Genomic DNA, 16,815 nt, shown 5'->3' with positions numbered 1-16,815 from the left:
CAATATAACTGAGCAGGATTTCTGACATATTATGATATATACCCATTGTTTTCCAGCATTGTCAGATTATGCTGTCTCTTCTTTTTAAATGGGCGCCTACTGGCGGGTTTCTGGAACAGTCTGGAAGAAACCTGAACCTGCTGAGACCACAGCTCACCACAGCCTGCTTTCTGTCGACCTCTTTGGACGTCTCTGTCTGTAAGTGCATTTATGGAAAGAACAAGACTCGTTTTCAATAAAGTAACTCTTTATTACACAAGGATATACAAATCTGCAGGCGGGCAGACCCACTATACAGATCTACTGACATTAAGAGATTTAATCCGGAATTTATATACATCCAGGTTTTTTTCATGTAACAGCAGTATATATGTTTTAAAATTTAAAACTAGGAAATACTTACATCTAGATTTTTTAGACACAACATAGGGGCTGACATGTAAGCATGACAGGGCACCTTTATAATGATTAAAGATATACTATGATTGATTTAAAGTGCTTATAAATCATAATATGTTCAATCCATAAAACCTCTAACAGCAATATCATGTCACTATAATATATATTTCACAGTGTAAATTGTCATCAGTCAAAAACTACAAGCATAACATGGCAGATGACAGAATTTAGCACATTTAGTACAAAAACTTAAATTTTGGCAATGAAGGCTTTTTAATATTTGAAGGAATGAAGGTTAAGATCCATGCAGAGACCATGCTACAGAGCACTGCTTAAAAGCTTGAGGGAGAGTTTAGTAGACATGGAAGACTGCAGACTGACTCATTTCCAGGGATGTTAAGTGCATTTCTATAAAACTGTTATTTCACATTGTAAAAATAATACACTCGATTGTTAGTCTGTGATCTTTTGACGTGGTAGAAAGTCTTCTAATTCAAATTCCTTCCTGAGGTTAAGGAGCACGCAGATGGAAGACTAAAGAAGCTATTGAAAAGGAAAGAAAAACCATGTCATTTATCTGAACAAGCAAATCTATATGATCATTAATGTCACGAGACAAGCCTAAACAAGATATAAATGAGTAAAATTTAGTACAAATGATAACTTTAATAAGCATTTTGTCATTTGTCCTGTTTGTTGCCACTGATTGAAGGCAAAAGAAAAACTGAAACTTGAATGGAAATCTCTTATACAGAAACACCAGAAAACCATGTCTGGGTATGTAATGACGACAACAGGTGCAATATGAAGTGAATATGAAATGCTTTGAATCATAAAAATGACTGATGTGATGAGAGGTCCCAGAGAACTGAGAAAATTTAAGTGGTATGGGTTCAGCTAACCAACAGATGAACTGATGCTCTATTTGGTTTTTCATCGTCATTCTTTATTTCATTTTAAATGAGGGCAAAAATATTTGCTAATTTCCAGTTTCACTGTAAATCAATTCAATGATTTTCTTTATAACTTTGCATAGAATGTGGATTAAACAATTAAATTATTTTCCCTAAAGCTACCAACAATTAAAAAAAACAATAGCCTCCTGTTTCTAGTAAGTCCTGTCAGTATCAGAGACTTCAATTTACAAAAGGAGATGAACACACATTCATGGAAAGAACATGAAAAAACACAAGCTACATCTTATGAAAACAGTCCACGGATTTGTTATTATGTGTCTAGCAGAGTCAGCATTAGGAACAAATTAAACACACTGAGCAAAGCTACCTTTTTGATCCATAAGTACACAGTGGCTTATAGCCATCCCATTATTCAGGCTCACATACGTGCATAGTCACTGTGTCAGTGAGTCCACACATACAGTGTCAGTAAGTTATGTCAGATATGACAGTCTCTTTTTCCCATGCTGATGGTAGACACATTCCTGGTTTCCCTGGATGTCTGATCCATAAATCAACTGAAAGGGGAAAAGAAATAAGACAAAATATGGACAAAAGAAAAATAAATGTAGAAATCAAAGTAAATGAAGTAAATGAATGAAATAGGAATGCAACAGTGTTTGGGTTGTTACTTCTCTTTAGGCATCCACTTCCCATACATTTCAGGCTATGTTCAGTCTGGTTTTGACATTTAAATATTTAAATACATTAAAACAATTAATATTTAAATATTTATTTAAAAACCTCATGGGAACCAGCTTCTCCAAATTTCTCCAAATCAGCTTTAGGTCACATTCATAGGTGGCCTGACATCCGATTAAAACTGAATATATGGAGATGTTTCTCAGTCTGATCACATAGAGTTTACTCTTTAAGGTCATATCCAACAAGACACACGAGCAAGGCTAACCAGCCATGACTGTACTGCCAAAAATGGTTGCGTACAATATTTACTTATACTCTCACTGATGCCATCTGGAGAGATAGAGAAGTCCTGCTCTGCAACTAGATATCTCTATTGTATTCAGAGTGAGAGGCTACTTCTACACTCATGCAGACTAGCTTCCTGTTTAAGTCATATGCTGGAAAAGGCACCACTACTTTGTCAGATAAAACCAGATAAACAAATTCAGCCTATCACTTGCAACATAGAGTATGGACAGTCAGTCCTAAAAGATATGAGCATTTGAAAGACAAATCATGAATGCCTGTAATATGAGCCAAGTTCCAGATTAAAAGGTCTAAATCTCTATGGTGTTTATTGGCTACATTTTGTGGAAATGCATTATCCTATACATCAAATCTCTTGCATATATTCAGTTTAGTGCAATAATTCCTTAACTGATAGGAATAAAACTAGGTTACACATTGTAGCCAAAAGCATCACTGGCTGCAGAATTTGAGAAGCAAAATACCTTAGACTCAGTGTGCCATTACGCTGACATAATGCCTTTAGTACCCCTAATATTTTCACTTTCATTGTAAAGGCTCCCATTAAAGGTGGAAAGTTTCGAAACAGCCAGGCTGTCATTTCTTCACATTTTGTTACATTTTAATCTCGAGTCTTATCTTGAGCTTCAAACTACATATGGAAGTTCTAAGCATATATAATCGATCCTGACATATAACATCTCCACCTGCAGAAATGATTCTGATTCTACCTGGGATGCCTGAGTATCATCTGTGTTGCACATGGCGTGAGCATCGGTGAGACCAGTCGAATGTAAACAGAAGTGCCCCTGCCTGAGATACAGTCTGGCAGGTCAGCCTGCAGAGACATAAGCATCAGGCTGTGTCATGCAAGCTGTGACCCTTCCTACTGTGTCTGGGCACACAGTGTCAGTCTGAATCTGTCCCTGTATCAGTTTCTGAGCCAACATAGCTTCTGGGAAGATAGCACTATCTCATTAATCACACTGTGCACCTCCCCCCTCTGTCCAATCAACTCTGCATAGGCTTTCTTAGAGAATACATGTCTTCTGAATATTATTTATGTGTCACATTTCACCAGTTATTCTCGATCAGCTTGAGAGATCGTCGTGTTTTCACTTTTTATCGGCATTAACACACATCAAACGCATACAGAAAAGCAGACTTACTTCTTCTTGTCCTTGTCCTTCTTGAACGGCTGTTGTGAGCAGCCTTGGAGTGCCTGTCCCATCAATGTCTCAGCTGCAACCTTTCTTCTGTTGAAAGCGTTCATCTCCTCCTCCAGCTCTCGTCTTTTCTCCTCCAGATTCTTCTTTTCATCCTGGTGCATCCTCTTGAGCTGCTCAAACCTCTCATGAAGCTAGAGATGATGATGAGGATGATGATGATGATGATGGGACAGGGCACAATGTGAGAAAAACCAAACATGGTATATTTTCAGTGAGTACTTATTTTAGAATGATGTCACTCCTCACCTCTTTTTCCTTTTCTTTGAGCTCTGCCTCTGTCTCCTTCACTTTGTTGACAAACATCTGCCTCATTTCTTCCTCTTTGCGCTGCAGCTCCACAAGGAACTCTTTCCTCTTGGCTTCATATGTCTCCTGGAGGCTGAAGATCAGGACAAAAGCAACGTTAAGTTCAGTCTATAGCCCTGTATGGACAGGATTAATATCCAGAAGCTGCTTCAGCTGTTTGTAAGTCCAAACTTCTATGTAATTTAAATGTTTACAAGGTGGCGATTAATGCATCACAAACATATGATCATTTTAGATCAAAGAGCAAAAGGAATATGGTCAACATCTGACCTGATACTTGATCCCAAGTGATTAATAATGATTAAGTATCACAAAAATATACCTCAAATCATAGACTAAATGACCAAATAAGGTCATTAGGCTGCATAATTAATATTCTCATTCACTCTTAATTACATGAACAGTGTTAAATGTAAAACTACTGCATAAATGAATTATTTCTGCATTTATGCAGTAAAGTAAATAAGATAAAGGTCCATTTTTTGGGACACAGACCAAAGACATGGTCAATCTGAATGAGATTAGCATCACTGAATATGTCTGTAATATACACATACTGTAGTCACGTCACTTACCCTGGAGGAATTAATTTAATCTGAATTAATTAATTTACATCTCACCAAATTATATTAACATGGATTTTAATGTGCTGCTTATCAATAAAGTCATTTATCAGCACAGTTTTAATGTCATAACACAGCAGGGACCTCGGCATTTTCACTGAAATAAATTGCCCAGATGCATTACAACACCGCTGTCCCTAATTTCACCTGAACGACTGGCTGTCCGGGTCTGTGTCCTTGAAGCCCATCTCTTCCAGCTTGCAGCGACGGTAGAGTTCATAGTGACGAGCGTGTGTTTGCTCCCGGAGATCCTCCATGTTCACACGCAACAGCATCTCCCTCAGCTTCACAAAATCACAGTGGTTTTCATTCTCCACTGGAAAAAGGAGAGGCACTTAGTCATTTAACCTTTAGCATTTACTGAAAATCTTAAATGACAACTCTGAGCTGACTGTGCCCATAAAAACAGAGAATCATGACATTATGTTTAGATCTCAACTGAAAAACTAATAATAGTTCAGCAGCAGGCATCTGACTAATCAGCTCTACTGTCTGAGAGATTTTTATGATGCTTGTCAAATCGATTCAGTGGACTCACCCTGTACTGATCCCCAGGGGTACAGTCTTGCTTTCACCATCTTATTTCCTACTTTAACGTCTTCTACGCTTCCCACCACAGCAAAGGGGAGATGTGTCTGGAACACATGTATTCGGACGTTATTACAATATGGTTATAAAATATGGTTAAAAGAATTCTACTGTTGACATCTGGAGACATTTTGATATTACATGCTAAATGCTAAATGTACATTGATCACCTACAACATTAACACCAGTTACTGGCTTTAGTGTTGTGGCTGAATTTTATATATATGCAGTGTAGATAGATAGATAGATAGATAGATAGATAGATAGATAGATAGATAGATAGATAGATAGATAGATAGATAGATAGATGGACTCTGCAGATCAGTGTATATGTCAACTATGGATTCAAATGGTGGCTCATGTAGTGCTACTTCAGGACTGTCTTCTAAGTCTCTTACCTTTTTCATAAGAGCAATCATGGCATGATAATCTGAAAACTGTATTACTATTATCATATTATTCGATGTGAATTGTTGAAAAAAAATCAAGACATGTGGGTAGTGATTCAAAAGCTAATAAAAAGGCCCAATCCTATAAAATAAGTATTTCAATACAAAGAGACAGGGAGGAGGCTTAGTTGGAGTACTGTGATGAAGAAAGTGAGGATGCATGTTGACCTGTGATCTGAGACTGCCATAAACAGTATTTTTACATATTATTACAACAATCAGGAGGATAACACATAGTGTACATGTGTTGTGTATGTGTTTGTTTCTAGGACATACATTCATGGAGGAGTTGATCTCTGCGACAGCCTCGTCCTCAGTGGGGAACTGATAGATCTGCACTCCGTTGCTGACCAGCTCACTCATGATCTTGATCTTTAATTTGTCCAGCTCGCTCTTGGATACTGTGTCTGCCTTCGCAATGACGGGGATGATGTTGACCTGCGAGGGAAAACACGATACGAGAGACAGACTGAAGAGCTAGTCGATGTTAACTCTTGAAATACAAGGTGCCGGTCTCTGTGGTCACCTTGCTGTCCAGTTTCTTCATCGTGACGAGATCCAGGGACTTCAGGGAGTGTCCGGTGGGAGCGATGAAATACAGGCAGATGTGGATTCTTGTGTCATGGTAGTTATACAAGGAACGTTTTATTTTCAGCTCTTCCTCAAGGAACTTCTCAAACTGAGCATCAATATACTCAAGAATGGGTTTATAGCTGCACAGATAAGAAAATAAATATACACATTAAAAAATAAGCATCATTATTTTATCCTTACATGTACAAACATTAAACTTCCCATACATTTTCTTGCTGTTTGAAAGGCATGTTAGTATCCTGGTTACAAACTGTGACTACAGTCTTGCAGCCAAGAATCCCAGCCTTTTATACTCCCTGCTGCTGGAGCACTCAAATGTCTATTGAGATTGCATTCGCTCTACCAGTCATTCCCTTATTCCCTTTCTTCCCTCCCAATTCACATGCCAACAGCAGGACAGATCTCTTTCTCAATTCCATATTGCATAAGTGTGTTGGCTGAAGCACCAGAGCAAGAGGGAGAAATGATTAATAGCTGGTGCTGAGAGGAAAATGAATTTTCTACAGCAAGCTCTGTGAATCTTTAAAGATCAGTATCAAAACAGTAGTGAAAATTTTAACAGCTTAATAACATTCTATATTTTTCTTTCATTTGGGATCCAAACTCTTTTTATTTTCAGCAGACAGAACTTTAGCCTTACTAAAAGATAAACAGACATCCACAAGAATTGGTACCTTTCTTCTTTGTTGATCTGGTCTCCAAACCCTACAGTGTGCACGATGGTCAGCTTGAGGTTGACATTGCTCTCCTGCAGATCATAGGTTTGGGGGCGTAGATGTACCTCGCTCTCATAGTGGCTGCCTTCCTCATTTTCAAACGTTGTGTTGAAAAGAGTGTTCATCAGCGTTGACTTACCAATCCCTGTCTCGCCTAAGAAAATAAATAAATAAATATATACACTGACGTATAATTATGAACTTCTCTTGGGTTTAGACGTACCCACACAGAGGATGTTGAAGCAGAATCCCTGAGCAACTGATTTGCTGACCAGCTGATCTGGAAGACTGTCAAACCCCACATGGCCTCCGAGCTCCAGGTTTCGCTTCTCTTCATTCTGAGGTATTTGGAAACAGGCAAAAATACATTACAGTAAAGGTATCCAGTAACATTTCATTATTTTCACCTTACCCCATAAATACCTGGAGAAATCAATAAATTTATGCGGTTAAAAAAAGTCTTAACTGTCACATCTCATCCCCACATTCTGCTTTCAAGCTAAAAAGCATTCTTTGCAAATGAGGTCATGTCTCTCCTCTACTTAACACACTGAATAGTCCGACCTATAAAAAGGATCTGTCTGAATATTACCAACCAAACTTGTCAAGTAAAGACACTTGAATCTGGCAAGGAATAAAAAAAAGCTTAGAGAATCATTTGAGTTGTGCGTCACTGATGTCATACAATACATGCATAGAGAGACTATATTATGGAGCCTCAGTATAAGGGCTTAACCTAAATATAATGCATTAGTAACTTTAACACTGCAGACATTAATGGTTTGTGGTGATAATTGTGTTCTTACAATGATTAAAACGGGAAAGAACATCAAATCTGAGGAGCTAGTGCCACATCTAATCGACCTTTTTGCTTGATACATATTTTGAACAGTTAATTGGAGATTAAAGTAGTTGTGGATTCTGTGTTTTCCTTAGTTTCTCTGTGTTCACCTTAAATCTGAGTTTGAGATGTGCATTTATGGAATGATTTTGTGACTCACTATTAGTTTTGAAGCTGTTCATGGTCCAATCTGCAACTTAAACAAGTGTGATGTGAAAACTTGAAACTTCCAGTGCAGACACATCTTGTGTCTAGCAGTTAAAGTTAAATGAAAAATCTTAGTACTTTCTTAGATTTAAAATTTTCCAAAGAGGGGGAAGGAATAGATGTGATAGATGTGGAGAGGATCTTTAATATAACACTGAGACTAGTTTTTAAGCTTTTCTAAATCTGTATATAATTCTTACTATGCCCTGGTGGTACAAGCTGGGGGCTGGTTCCTACACCAAATACACCCGGGGATACTGGCATCTTGCAAAAGGCTCAACATGAGGACCAGGATGCGTTCAATACAACAATCATCCGTTTTTGTCCTTCCCTCTTCACACACACACACACACACACACACACACACACACACACACACACACACACACACAAAGAGCTCTTTATCTAGATGTTATTTCACAGGGTGGGAAGATATCCAAGCTGCTGGCTGCCCTGGTACCCATAACCCCCTCCTTCACAGTTAGACAAACACGCACACCACCTCAACTTAACAAAGTCTCCCATCCTTTGCAATGCAACCTGTAAACAGCAGACTAAATGCCACACACGTACAATACGACGACCTTGTTTATTAACTCACTGCCGTGAATTACACGTTTGGCCGGTGCATACTTGCTGAATCTTGAGAAGCTGGCGGCTACCACTTGAAGAGACCACTACTTATGTTTATCCTCTTAACTGCCTGCTGTCCAGCCTGTCATACAAACGCACGGGCCCGTTCCGTGCTGTCCATTCAGCACCGGGGCACACACCTGTCAGAGGCGCTGACACGGTAAACAGCACAGAGTTGGTGCTCAGGCTTTGTGCTGCTTCATGCTGAACAGCGTGATCTGATGCTGAAGTGCGCTCTTTACGGCACGTCTCCATAATGTTCATTAAAATGGGGCGACGACGCATCGTTTCTACTGAATCAACCACACACACATACACACACAGCTGAAAATCCGCCTTCATCTCGATTCATTAAACATAACGATCCTCCTCATCACCGCAGCGACGCTGCTGCATTCTCGACACATATCTCATTACCATCACCTTGCACTTACATACACCTGAACGCCATAAGGCAGCGGCTTTAATCCCTATTTCTAACCCAGTGACAGCGGATCATGAGTCACTGCAGGGCCGCAGACAGTAAATCATCATCATACTCACTGCGAAAACATCTACCTCAGTGGCCGCCATCGTCAGAAGTGGCTGTGCGCAGGAATTATGTGTCTGAAGCCAGACCTGCTCTCCACATCACACAGGGACAGACTCACACTCACTCCTCTCAATATGGCAACTTGGAGGCAACACCCCCTCGGTGCTGGAGGGCGACATTACAACAGCTCCACATATCCTGCTCCAGCCTTTATTCTCACTCTGAGGGAGTTGAGCTTTTATTAACTCGGGAATTATTCAGATAACTGCTTCGACAGACGTGCGCAGGTCTGCAGCGGTTGCCATGGGAAACTGAACTTGCTGTCACAAGTGTAATGACCAACTGTGATTCTTTGCAACAGTTTCAAGTCGTGTTCAGGTCACTTTTTTTTTTCTCATTCTTACAACCTTGGCGTTGTATTAAGAATCACTGTCCGTGTCTCAGGGCGTTAACACGTCTGGATTCTGACAACCACAGCATTTAAAAAAAAAATCATTTCACGTGTCAAGAGGGTTCAAGTTCACTCAACACTTAAAAACTTGGACACCAGCTGTCTCCTAGCAACGCAATTCTGATGACAAAGGAAGTCCACAGTAACTGACTGTTTCTCTGTTGAATATTTTATACTTCTGCTCCACTACATCACAGAGGGAAGTATTGTATTTTTTATAGTGTAGTTATTAATTACTTTGAAAATCACTGTTTTATATTAAAAAAGTACACTGATAACTTAAGAAAATAACAAGATAAATACCCAGCTACAAAAGATAAACTACCCAACACTCGACCAGCTACAACATACCATTGGCCTAATGCTTTTTTAATATATAATGATATAGCACAACCCATTGACAAGGGCCATACTGCTGCATGGAGTAATTTTACTTTTGATATTCAAATATATTTTGCTGCAAATACTCCCACTCCCACTTGTGTAAGATTATGAATGCAGGAATAAGTGGAGTATTGTAACAGTGAAGTTTTGCTGCTTCACCATAGCAGCATGGACAGGCTACAAAAGCAGATATGCTACTCATAACATGAAACAATTGGTCAATGAATCGATTAGTTGATCAAAATGTGTCTAAATGTATCAAACAAATATGCCAAAACTGCTCAAATAGGAGAATGTGTTGCTTTTCCTTCTCTTACATTTGAGTAAAATAAATATATTGCAGCTTTACATTTTTGATCTGACACAACAAGACATCTGGAGACATCACCTTGGGCATTGGACATGTGTGTACATTGGATAAAAATACACTACAGTGACACTACAATAATTAGATGGGATAGGGCCTACAAACCCAGCAGTCAAAACATTAATTTAACATCATAATGAAATATATTGAATCGGTGTTGTTGGATTTCTTATTTTAAAAACAGTCGTATTAAACTAAACTCAAGTTGTATTTAAGTAAACTCAAAATATAAGCAATGACATGTAAAATACATTTTTACATGTAAATGTAAAAATAATACAATTGGTCTTAAACCTGTTTAAATAGCTTTAAATAGCTAAATAGCTCTGCACTGCCCCCACTCTGCCTTCTAACGGGGAGTGCCATAATGAAAAACGGATGAATTTATTTGGAGAGGCGCCGGAAGCAGCAGGTTGGTGGAGGACAGCAGAGAGGGGAGCACGGAGAGCCAGGGGATTATCCCTCGGCTTTCTTTATGCATATTTTTGCCCAGAACAAAAGGAGGGGAAAAAATATGGCTTTGACCCAAGAATCCATATTGTCTTTTTTACTGGAACACGGAGGTAAAGTGAAGAACTCGGAGCTGCTGAACAACTTCAGGAGTCAGATCAACTGCAGCGATCCCGCGGAAAAGCTGCACAATAGGGACCTTTTCAAGAAGTTGGTGAACAGCGTCGCCGTGGTCAAACAGATCGACGAGGTGAAGTTTGTGGTCGTGAAGAAAAGGTACCAGGACTTCGTTAAAGAGGGGACGCACGATGCCCCGCAGAAAGCGCAGATGGATGAGAGTTTCTCGAGCCAAAACACGAGCTTTTCGTACACATCTCCTCAGCGAGCCGAGGCAGCCAGGATGATTTATGCAGACATTGAAAACAATAACACGGGATATCCACCGAACATTAACGGCAATTATCATGGTGATGCCAAACATGAGAGTGAGGGGAGCATGCAGAGAAGAAGACAAGTATCCAGAAACCTTAGTAGTGCGGACACAACCACTGTCAAAGTCCTGAATATCTCCGGGGATCATGCGAGCAGAGCGGGCAAATCTGGAGCTGTGTTCGCTGTCATAGCAGTAAAATCCCCACCGAGAGATTCTGCACCAGCAACACAGGATGGATCACATTCCCAAGTGCATCAACGTAAAACCTCAGTCACGTTGGGAACTAAAGTTTCTACACCAACAGTGCAAACTCTGAACTTTGCAGCTTGTAAGAAGGATGCATTAAGTCAACACCAAAGCAGGAAAACCAGGCAGACAGAGAACATGCAACCCCCAGGTTTCCCCCAGGTGAGGCCCCAAAACAAGACCACAAGACCAGCAGATGATGCCAAGTTCCCCGAGTCTGTGCCTTTGGAGGCATTAGCTCATGAGTGGCTGGTGAAGTGTGCTGCTGGGCTGTGGGGACAAGTCTACGCTTTGCTGCTGCAGGACACAAGGTTAGCACATAGGAAAGACTTCATGTCAGGGTTCACTGCGCTGCACTGGGCCGCCAAGGACGGCAACAGCAAAATGATCCATAAACTCATGGATATCTCCAAGGAAAGAGGCACTTATATCAACATCAACAGCAGAGCGCATGGAGGATACACACCTTTACACATCGCAGCCATACACGGACACACAGAGGTGATGGTTTTGCTCGTGCAAGAATACGGAGCCAGTGTCAGCGAAAGAGATAATGCTGGCAAGAAGGCCTTACACTACCTGAGTGAAGGTGTGTCAGCTGAGATCAGAGCACTTCTGGGGGGACTGCAGCAGAGCAAGTACAGGGAGAAGGCAGAGGAACAAGAGTACAGAGAGCACCCGAGAGGCTTTAACACCATCAGTAAACTGTTCCAGCCTCACATAGGGAAGAAACAAAAGACAACAACTAAGTATGCTCATGACTGGTGAGGGTGACATGGACCACATGAGGCTGTGAGCTGAAAAATATCTAAATTGTAAGAGATAATACTGTCTTGATTTGTATATTATGTTGATACAAAACAACTTAAACCATTGTTAAGTGTGCTTTAGATAACTTCAAGTCTATAACTGAATTACAAATGTGCAGTGTCTCAGTGTTTGTTGTAAATTGTAGCTGTCCTGTACAGTGTATCACTGCTGGATCTGCTATTTATGAATGGTATTTATAATCTAATAATCTTTTTTCTCTTTAGTTTAATTCCATGTATTAACGATGAATGTTATTTTGCACCCATGTAACTTATTTAAATAAGAACACAAACAATCTATGATCTGTGTATGTTTTCATTACCTAATGTGTAATAAATCTTTTCAAATTCTTGATTCATGACTTCAGAGTATGAGGAAATATGAGAGCAGACCACACCTGGGAAACAGTTGCTATCAACACATCACTATCAATATATATCAGTAAAAGTCCTTTAAAGAAAACTGAACATTTTCAAAGAGAAACCTCTCTGCTCCAGTAAAAGCAAAAGGGGGACCAGTGTGAGGCCAGTTATGCAAAGCAGGCAACTGGTCAGGCTGCTGGAATGTCTCCTTTATCAGTTTGAGGTTGTAATGGATGAGCCCCCTTTTGTGGGATAAGGTGGGCCCCATCTCTGGACTCCTGTGGTTAAAAAAAAGAAGCAACACAAGTATTTGACATTATCAGTCACTGTCCCAAAACCACATAGTGATCATTTTTAGAGAGAAGCTTTGCCAAATACAAGTTCAACACGAATGACCTGATCTAAAACTTAAGCGTAGACTGTAGGACTGTGTCTCTTCAGATCACTTGAGAAAGTTACTGAGGTGAAAACAAAAGTGGTTACAGTCACACTAGTAACATTTTGTTGAATTCAACATAGCAATCAGCGAGTATTCTGTGACATTAACACTTAATAACACTGTGCTTTCCTAACACTTATTCAAAATGGTAAAGAACTAAACTTAAGCTAATAGCTTATACAAAAACATTTTAATGTCCATGCTGTCATAAATGAATGACAGAATGAAGTAGAACAGAAACACAGTCTTTATCCTCATCTGACCCAGAGAAAAACAATCCCTGATGACATGAAAAGAGTTGGAGCTCAGACAATGAAGCCATAAGCAAAACAGTGGCAGAACAATGTCCTTTGTCTCGTTATCTAGAAAAGAAGCTGCTTGCATAATGATCTCAACAAAGGACAGCTGTACTGACAGCAGCCATTCAGTAGAGTAGACTGCACTATGTTTTTATCCCACCACAAAACTTTTCTTTAATACTGCGAGAGAACTTAATGATTACAAAAGGAAATCTACCACAGAGAGGCTTCCTATGTGTCATCTTTAATGGTCCAGACAAAATTTCCAAACATCAAAGTCTCTCAAACAATAGTGTGATGTGGTCCAGGTCTTGTATCATTTCCTGTTGGAACAAAATGCCAACATGCATCGATTTCTGGTCTAATAACAGTTGCAGTAAAACAGAATAGTACATTTTTTTGTTATTATATATGGTGTGGAACTGGGTCCCCAGAGGTTACAATTACACTGCCCAATATGAAAGTGCTGACTGGCACCTACAACATAATTTTGATGTACAACCACTGCATAAAAAAGCTGTGTACTAATGGTATGATAATGGAGGCACTCTGAACTTTAATGGTGCAGTGTTGATAGTACAGTAAGACAAGAAGCTTTTACAATAAACAGAAATAATACTCTTACTCTTTCTCTGTAGGGACACGGCTGTATTTCCACACACAGTGAAGACTTCGCCACACAAGCAAGGTTTCTGCTGACAAAATGAAATTGTTCCATGATGGTGAATTTGTTTTCTTATTTTTACAGGATAGATGGAGCTGAGGAAGGCAGCTCTATTAGGCTATTTATTCATCATGGGACAGTACTTCTAAATAAATCATTTCAGTTTGAGTTGATTTTACATAAAGCTAACTGATGGACATGTCAGTTATATCCTTTTAGTTGCAGTTTACACTTAGGCCAGTAGAGGGCAAGACATACTAACAGTCCCATCACAGTTTAAAACGTTTACTTCATACAAAGATGTTTTACCAGTTTATTGACACTTCTTCATTCAGTGAGAGGAAGTATGATGATAACATTAAACCAGTCCATGTTAATACTTGTTAATAGAATTTGTTAATAGAGTTTAAGAAGCACAATGTGTAACATGATCTCTAATAATAGATTAGTTTGATACGAGATGAACTTGCAAAACAAATAACTACCAACTACAGCTGGGTGAAACAGCCCAAATTGATATTAATAAGGATATTAGATATCACACTATGGGAAATGTACATAAGACAAGTGGATTCAATGCAGTGTCAATCAATGCATCACATCAGACAAATCCTCTTCACATGTGTAGAATAAAACCTAAATAACATTGTTAGTTTTTAAAGTATGATTTCCTCGAAATGATTTATTACGACAACTGTGTAAAATTTCAACACAGTGTTATCATATGTGATCAACATTAGTACTGAATTTTTATTTGCCCCACCAAACAGCCAAATAGAAAACTGTAACAGTGTGTGCTGCCAAACACCTCAGTAGTAGTTCAGCACATTTAGCTCTACAAATAGTTCTACAAAGCACTACCTGGCAATATGTAGCAAGTCCAGAGGTAAAAATCACAAGTCACCACTTCAAGTAATCATAAAACCATAATGTTAAGTGACATAGGCATAATTTGCATACTAACAATTGCCAGACACTTTGATAGATATGGCTATTAGTAAGGAAGGGAGCTAAATTATATCACTGCTTCACACATGAAAACTTAATCATCTGTCAAAAATCCAACAAATCGCCCCTGCACTTGTCTGAGACAGGGCTCAGAAATAGTTCATTTTACATAATCCATATATAAAGTGTACCACATTTTCTTCATGTAAAACTAAGGGCAACCGCTTCCACCTCATAAGGTTCCAGTGAGTCTGTGCTTCAAAGCAGGAACATCATAAACCATTAGTAAAGAATGACTGGTGAAAAGAGCACATCACTGCAGGTCAAAGGAGTTGGCAGAAAAAACAGTGATCAGACATGAATGAAAACTGGTCCATGCTGCTTCACCTCTGCTGGATATGTTAGACACAAAAACATGATATAATACTGTTCTGTACATAATGTTTGTTACTGTGTGTGTACTTTCTGTCCTTTAGTGGCCATTAGCTTTACAAAAGTTACACTTTATTGTATCAGTTTTCCCAGAGTGAACATGACATACTTTACAGTATTCCTTATTAATACTGAGACATTTCCTGCCTGTTTTAAATGAACTAATGTTGTACATTTGGTGGAGACTGGTGGTGTTGTAAACAAAAATATAACAAAAAGATATAAAAAAGAAAACATACAACATACATCAAAAATACTGAAAATAAAAAACAAATACATTGGGCAAACTTTTATCCAAAGTGTAAAGGCCACAACTTAATACATTTTGAATGAGGTAGGTAATTAAAGTAAGTGAAATCTGTGGTTGTGGGTCTTTGAGGCTCAATAAAAAAAATGTCTGCATGTGCTGATATCACCTATTTCTCAAAAATTTTTTAAAAACTGACCAAAATCAAATATGTGAATATATAGTCATTTTAAAACTTAAATGTTATATTAAAGGTGCAACTTGTGCTCTCAAAAACAACATAACAGCAACACTTCACATCATCTATCTAGTGTTCTGTACATAAGTTACACATCATCCTGTAAACAGCAGATCATTAGCTTCTTTGACTTGATCTGCAATTATCCGGCAAAAAAAGAATACTGTTACTATACTCAACACAACATGTCTGAGTATACCCTTTTCTGTATTTAAGATGCTTTATCCAACATCACTGAGAATACATGATCTCACAGAAAACACTATCATTTCCGATGTGACTATATTTTATTGAATTCATTATCAAGGTAAATTAAAATACAAACAAACACATTAATAATCTCACTAACTGTATTCAGTTATAAGATTTCTGAATTATACATTAAAGATTATATAGTTAAAATATTCAGAAACATTAGAATACTTTGTCTTATATATATAATACAAATTAATGTTTTTTCTCATTCGGTCTGAACTGTTTTTTTTTTTTTTTTCTCTTTCTTGACTGTCTTGATTCCTGAGCAAAGAGGTGGTGAAAGTTTCCTGTGTGTGTGTGTGTGTGTGTGTGTGTGTGTGTGTGTGTGTGTGTGTGTGTGTGAGGAGTTTCCCAAACTCACCAGTACAGAAGAAGCACATAGTGAAAAACCTCCTCTGTTCAGGTCGAGTCGGGATGATCCTCGTCGTCTTGGTTGGAAACTGAAGAGGGTGGTGCTGGAGCGGAGCGGTGGGGACGTCATCATGGTACTCACTGAGTCTTCAGTACAGGAGTCCTGTCCTGTCAAACAGATACAGATACAATTCTATCTTTGCACTGTTGGTCACTGTTTAGGTGAACGTGGCCTCTAACTGTGTCATTTTAAACAGAATAATATTCAAGAAGGTTCCCATAATAAATAATCCACATATAGAACATAATGTCAACGTTAGTCTTAGTCAGGGGATTACTCACTTCGCTGAGTGAAAATCAGGCAGCACCACTCTCCAGCCTGTCCTGTGGTCCATCCTTCTCATCTGGTCTGGAGCAAACACATCTTCTCTCCCAT

At 38.9% G+C, this 16,815-nt stretch overlaps 2 protein-coding genes across 5 annotated transcripts; one reads left to right on the top strand and one right to left on the bottom strand.

The window, feature by feature from the left end:
* Positions 1-229: 229 nt before the first annotated feature.
* LOC108882932 (septin-8-A) lies at positions 230-16,809 on the bottom strand. 4 transcript variants are annotated; one of them, XM_018675727.2, is made up of 11 exons: positions 16,722-16,809; positions 16,390-16,547; positions 7,014-7,128; positions 6,749-6,944; positions 6,007-6,193; positions 5,757-5,918; positions 4,982-5,078; positions 4,591-4,759; positions 3,761-3,893; positions 3,455-3,645; positions 230-942 (listed from the first exon to the last, which is right to left on the bottom strand). In XM_018675727.2, exons 2-11 carry the CDS (start codon positions 16,510-16,512, stop codon positions 888-890), a joined length of 1,428 nt encoding a protein of 475 aa, XP_018531243.1. In that variant the 5' UTR covers positions 16,513-16,547; positions 16,722-16,809; the 3' UTR covers positions 230-887. The 4 variants fall into 4 exon arrangements, with proteins under 4 accessions (XP_018531243.1, XP_018531245.1, XP_018531247.1 ...); XM_018675728.2 differs by lacking the exon at positions 230-942 and adding an exon at positions 1,324-1,873; XM_018675729.2 differs by lacking the exons at positions 16,390-16,547; positions 16,722-16,809 and adding an exon at positions 9,015-9,260.
* sowahab (sosondowah ankyrin repeat domain family member Ab) lies at positions 10,490-12,498 on the top strand. The gene has a single exon (XM_018675732.2). It carries the CDS (start codon positions 10,681-10,683, stop codon positions 12,100-12,102), a length of 1,422 nt encoding a protein of 473 aa, XP_018531248.1. The 5' UTR covers positions 10,490-10,680; the 3' UTR covers positions 12,103-12,498.
* Positions 16,810-16,815: the final 6 nt, after the last annotated feature.

This window comes from Lates calcarifer, linkage group LG8 (genome assembly GCF_001640805.2).
Source record: "Lates calcarifer isolate ASB-BC8 linkage group LG8, TLL_Latcal_v3, whole genome shotgun sequence".
In the NCBI taxonomy this organism is placed as follows: domain Eukaryota; kingdom Metazoa; phylum Chordata; class Actinopteri; family Centropomidae; genus Lates; species Lates calcarifer.
This window is presented reverse-complemented; position numbering and strand designations above follow the sequence as displayed.

Bases quoted from the DNA above. Each gene is read 5' to 3' on its own strand.
- sowahab (XM_018675732.2), top strand. From the start codon at position 10,681: ATGCATATTTTTGCCCAGAACAAAAGGAGGGGAAAAAATATGGCTTTG.
- LOC108882932 (XM_018675727.2), bottom strand. From the start codon at position 16,512: ATGATGACGTCCCCACCGCTCCGCTCCAGCACCACCCTCTTCAGTTTC. The intron at 6,945-7,013 runs GTACGTCTAAAC...TTATTTTCTTAG, and splicing joins CTTCAACATCCTCTGTGTGG to GCGAGACAGGGATTGGTAAG. The intron at 3,646-3,760 runs GTGAGGAGTGAC...CATCATCTCTAG, and splicing joins TCAAAGAAAAGGAAAAAGAG to CTTCATGAGAGGTTTGAGCA.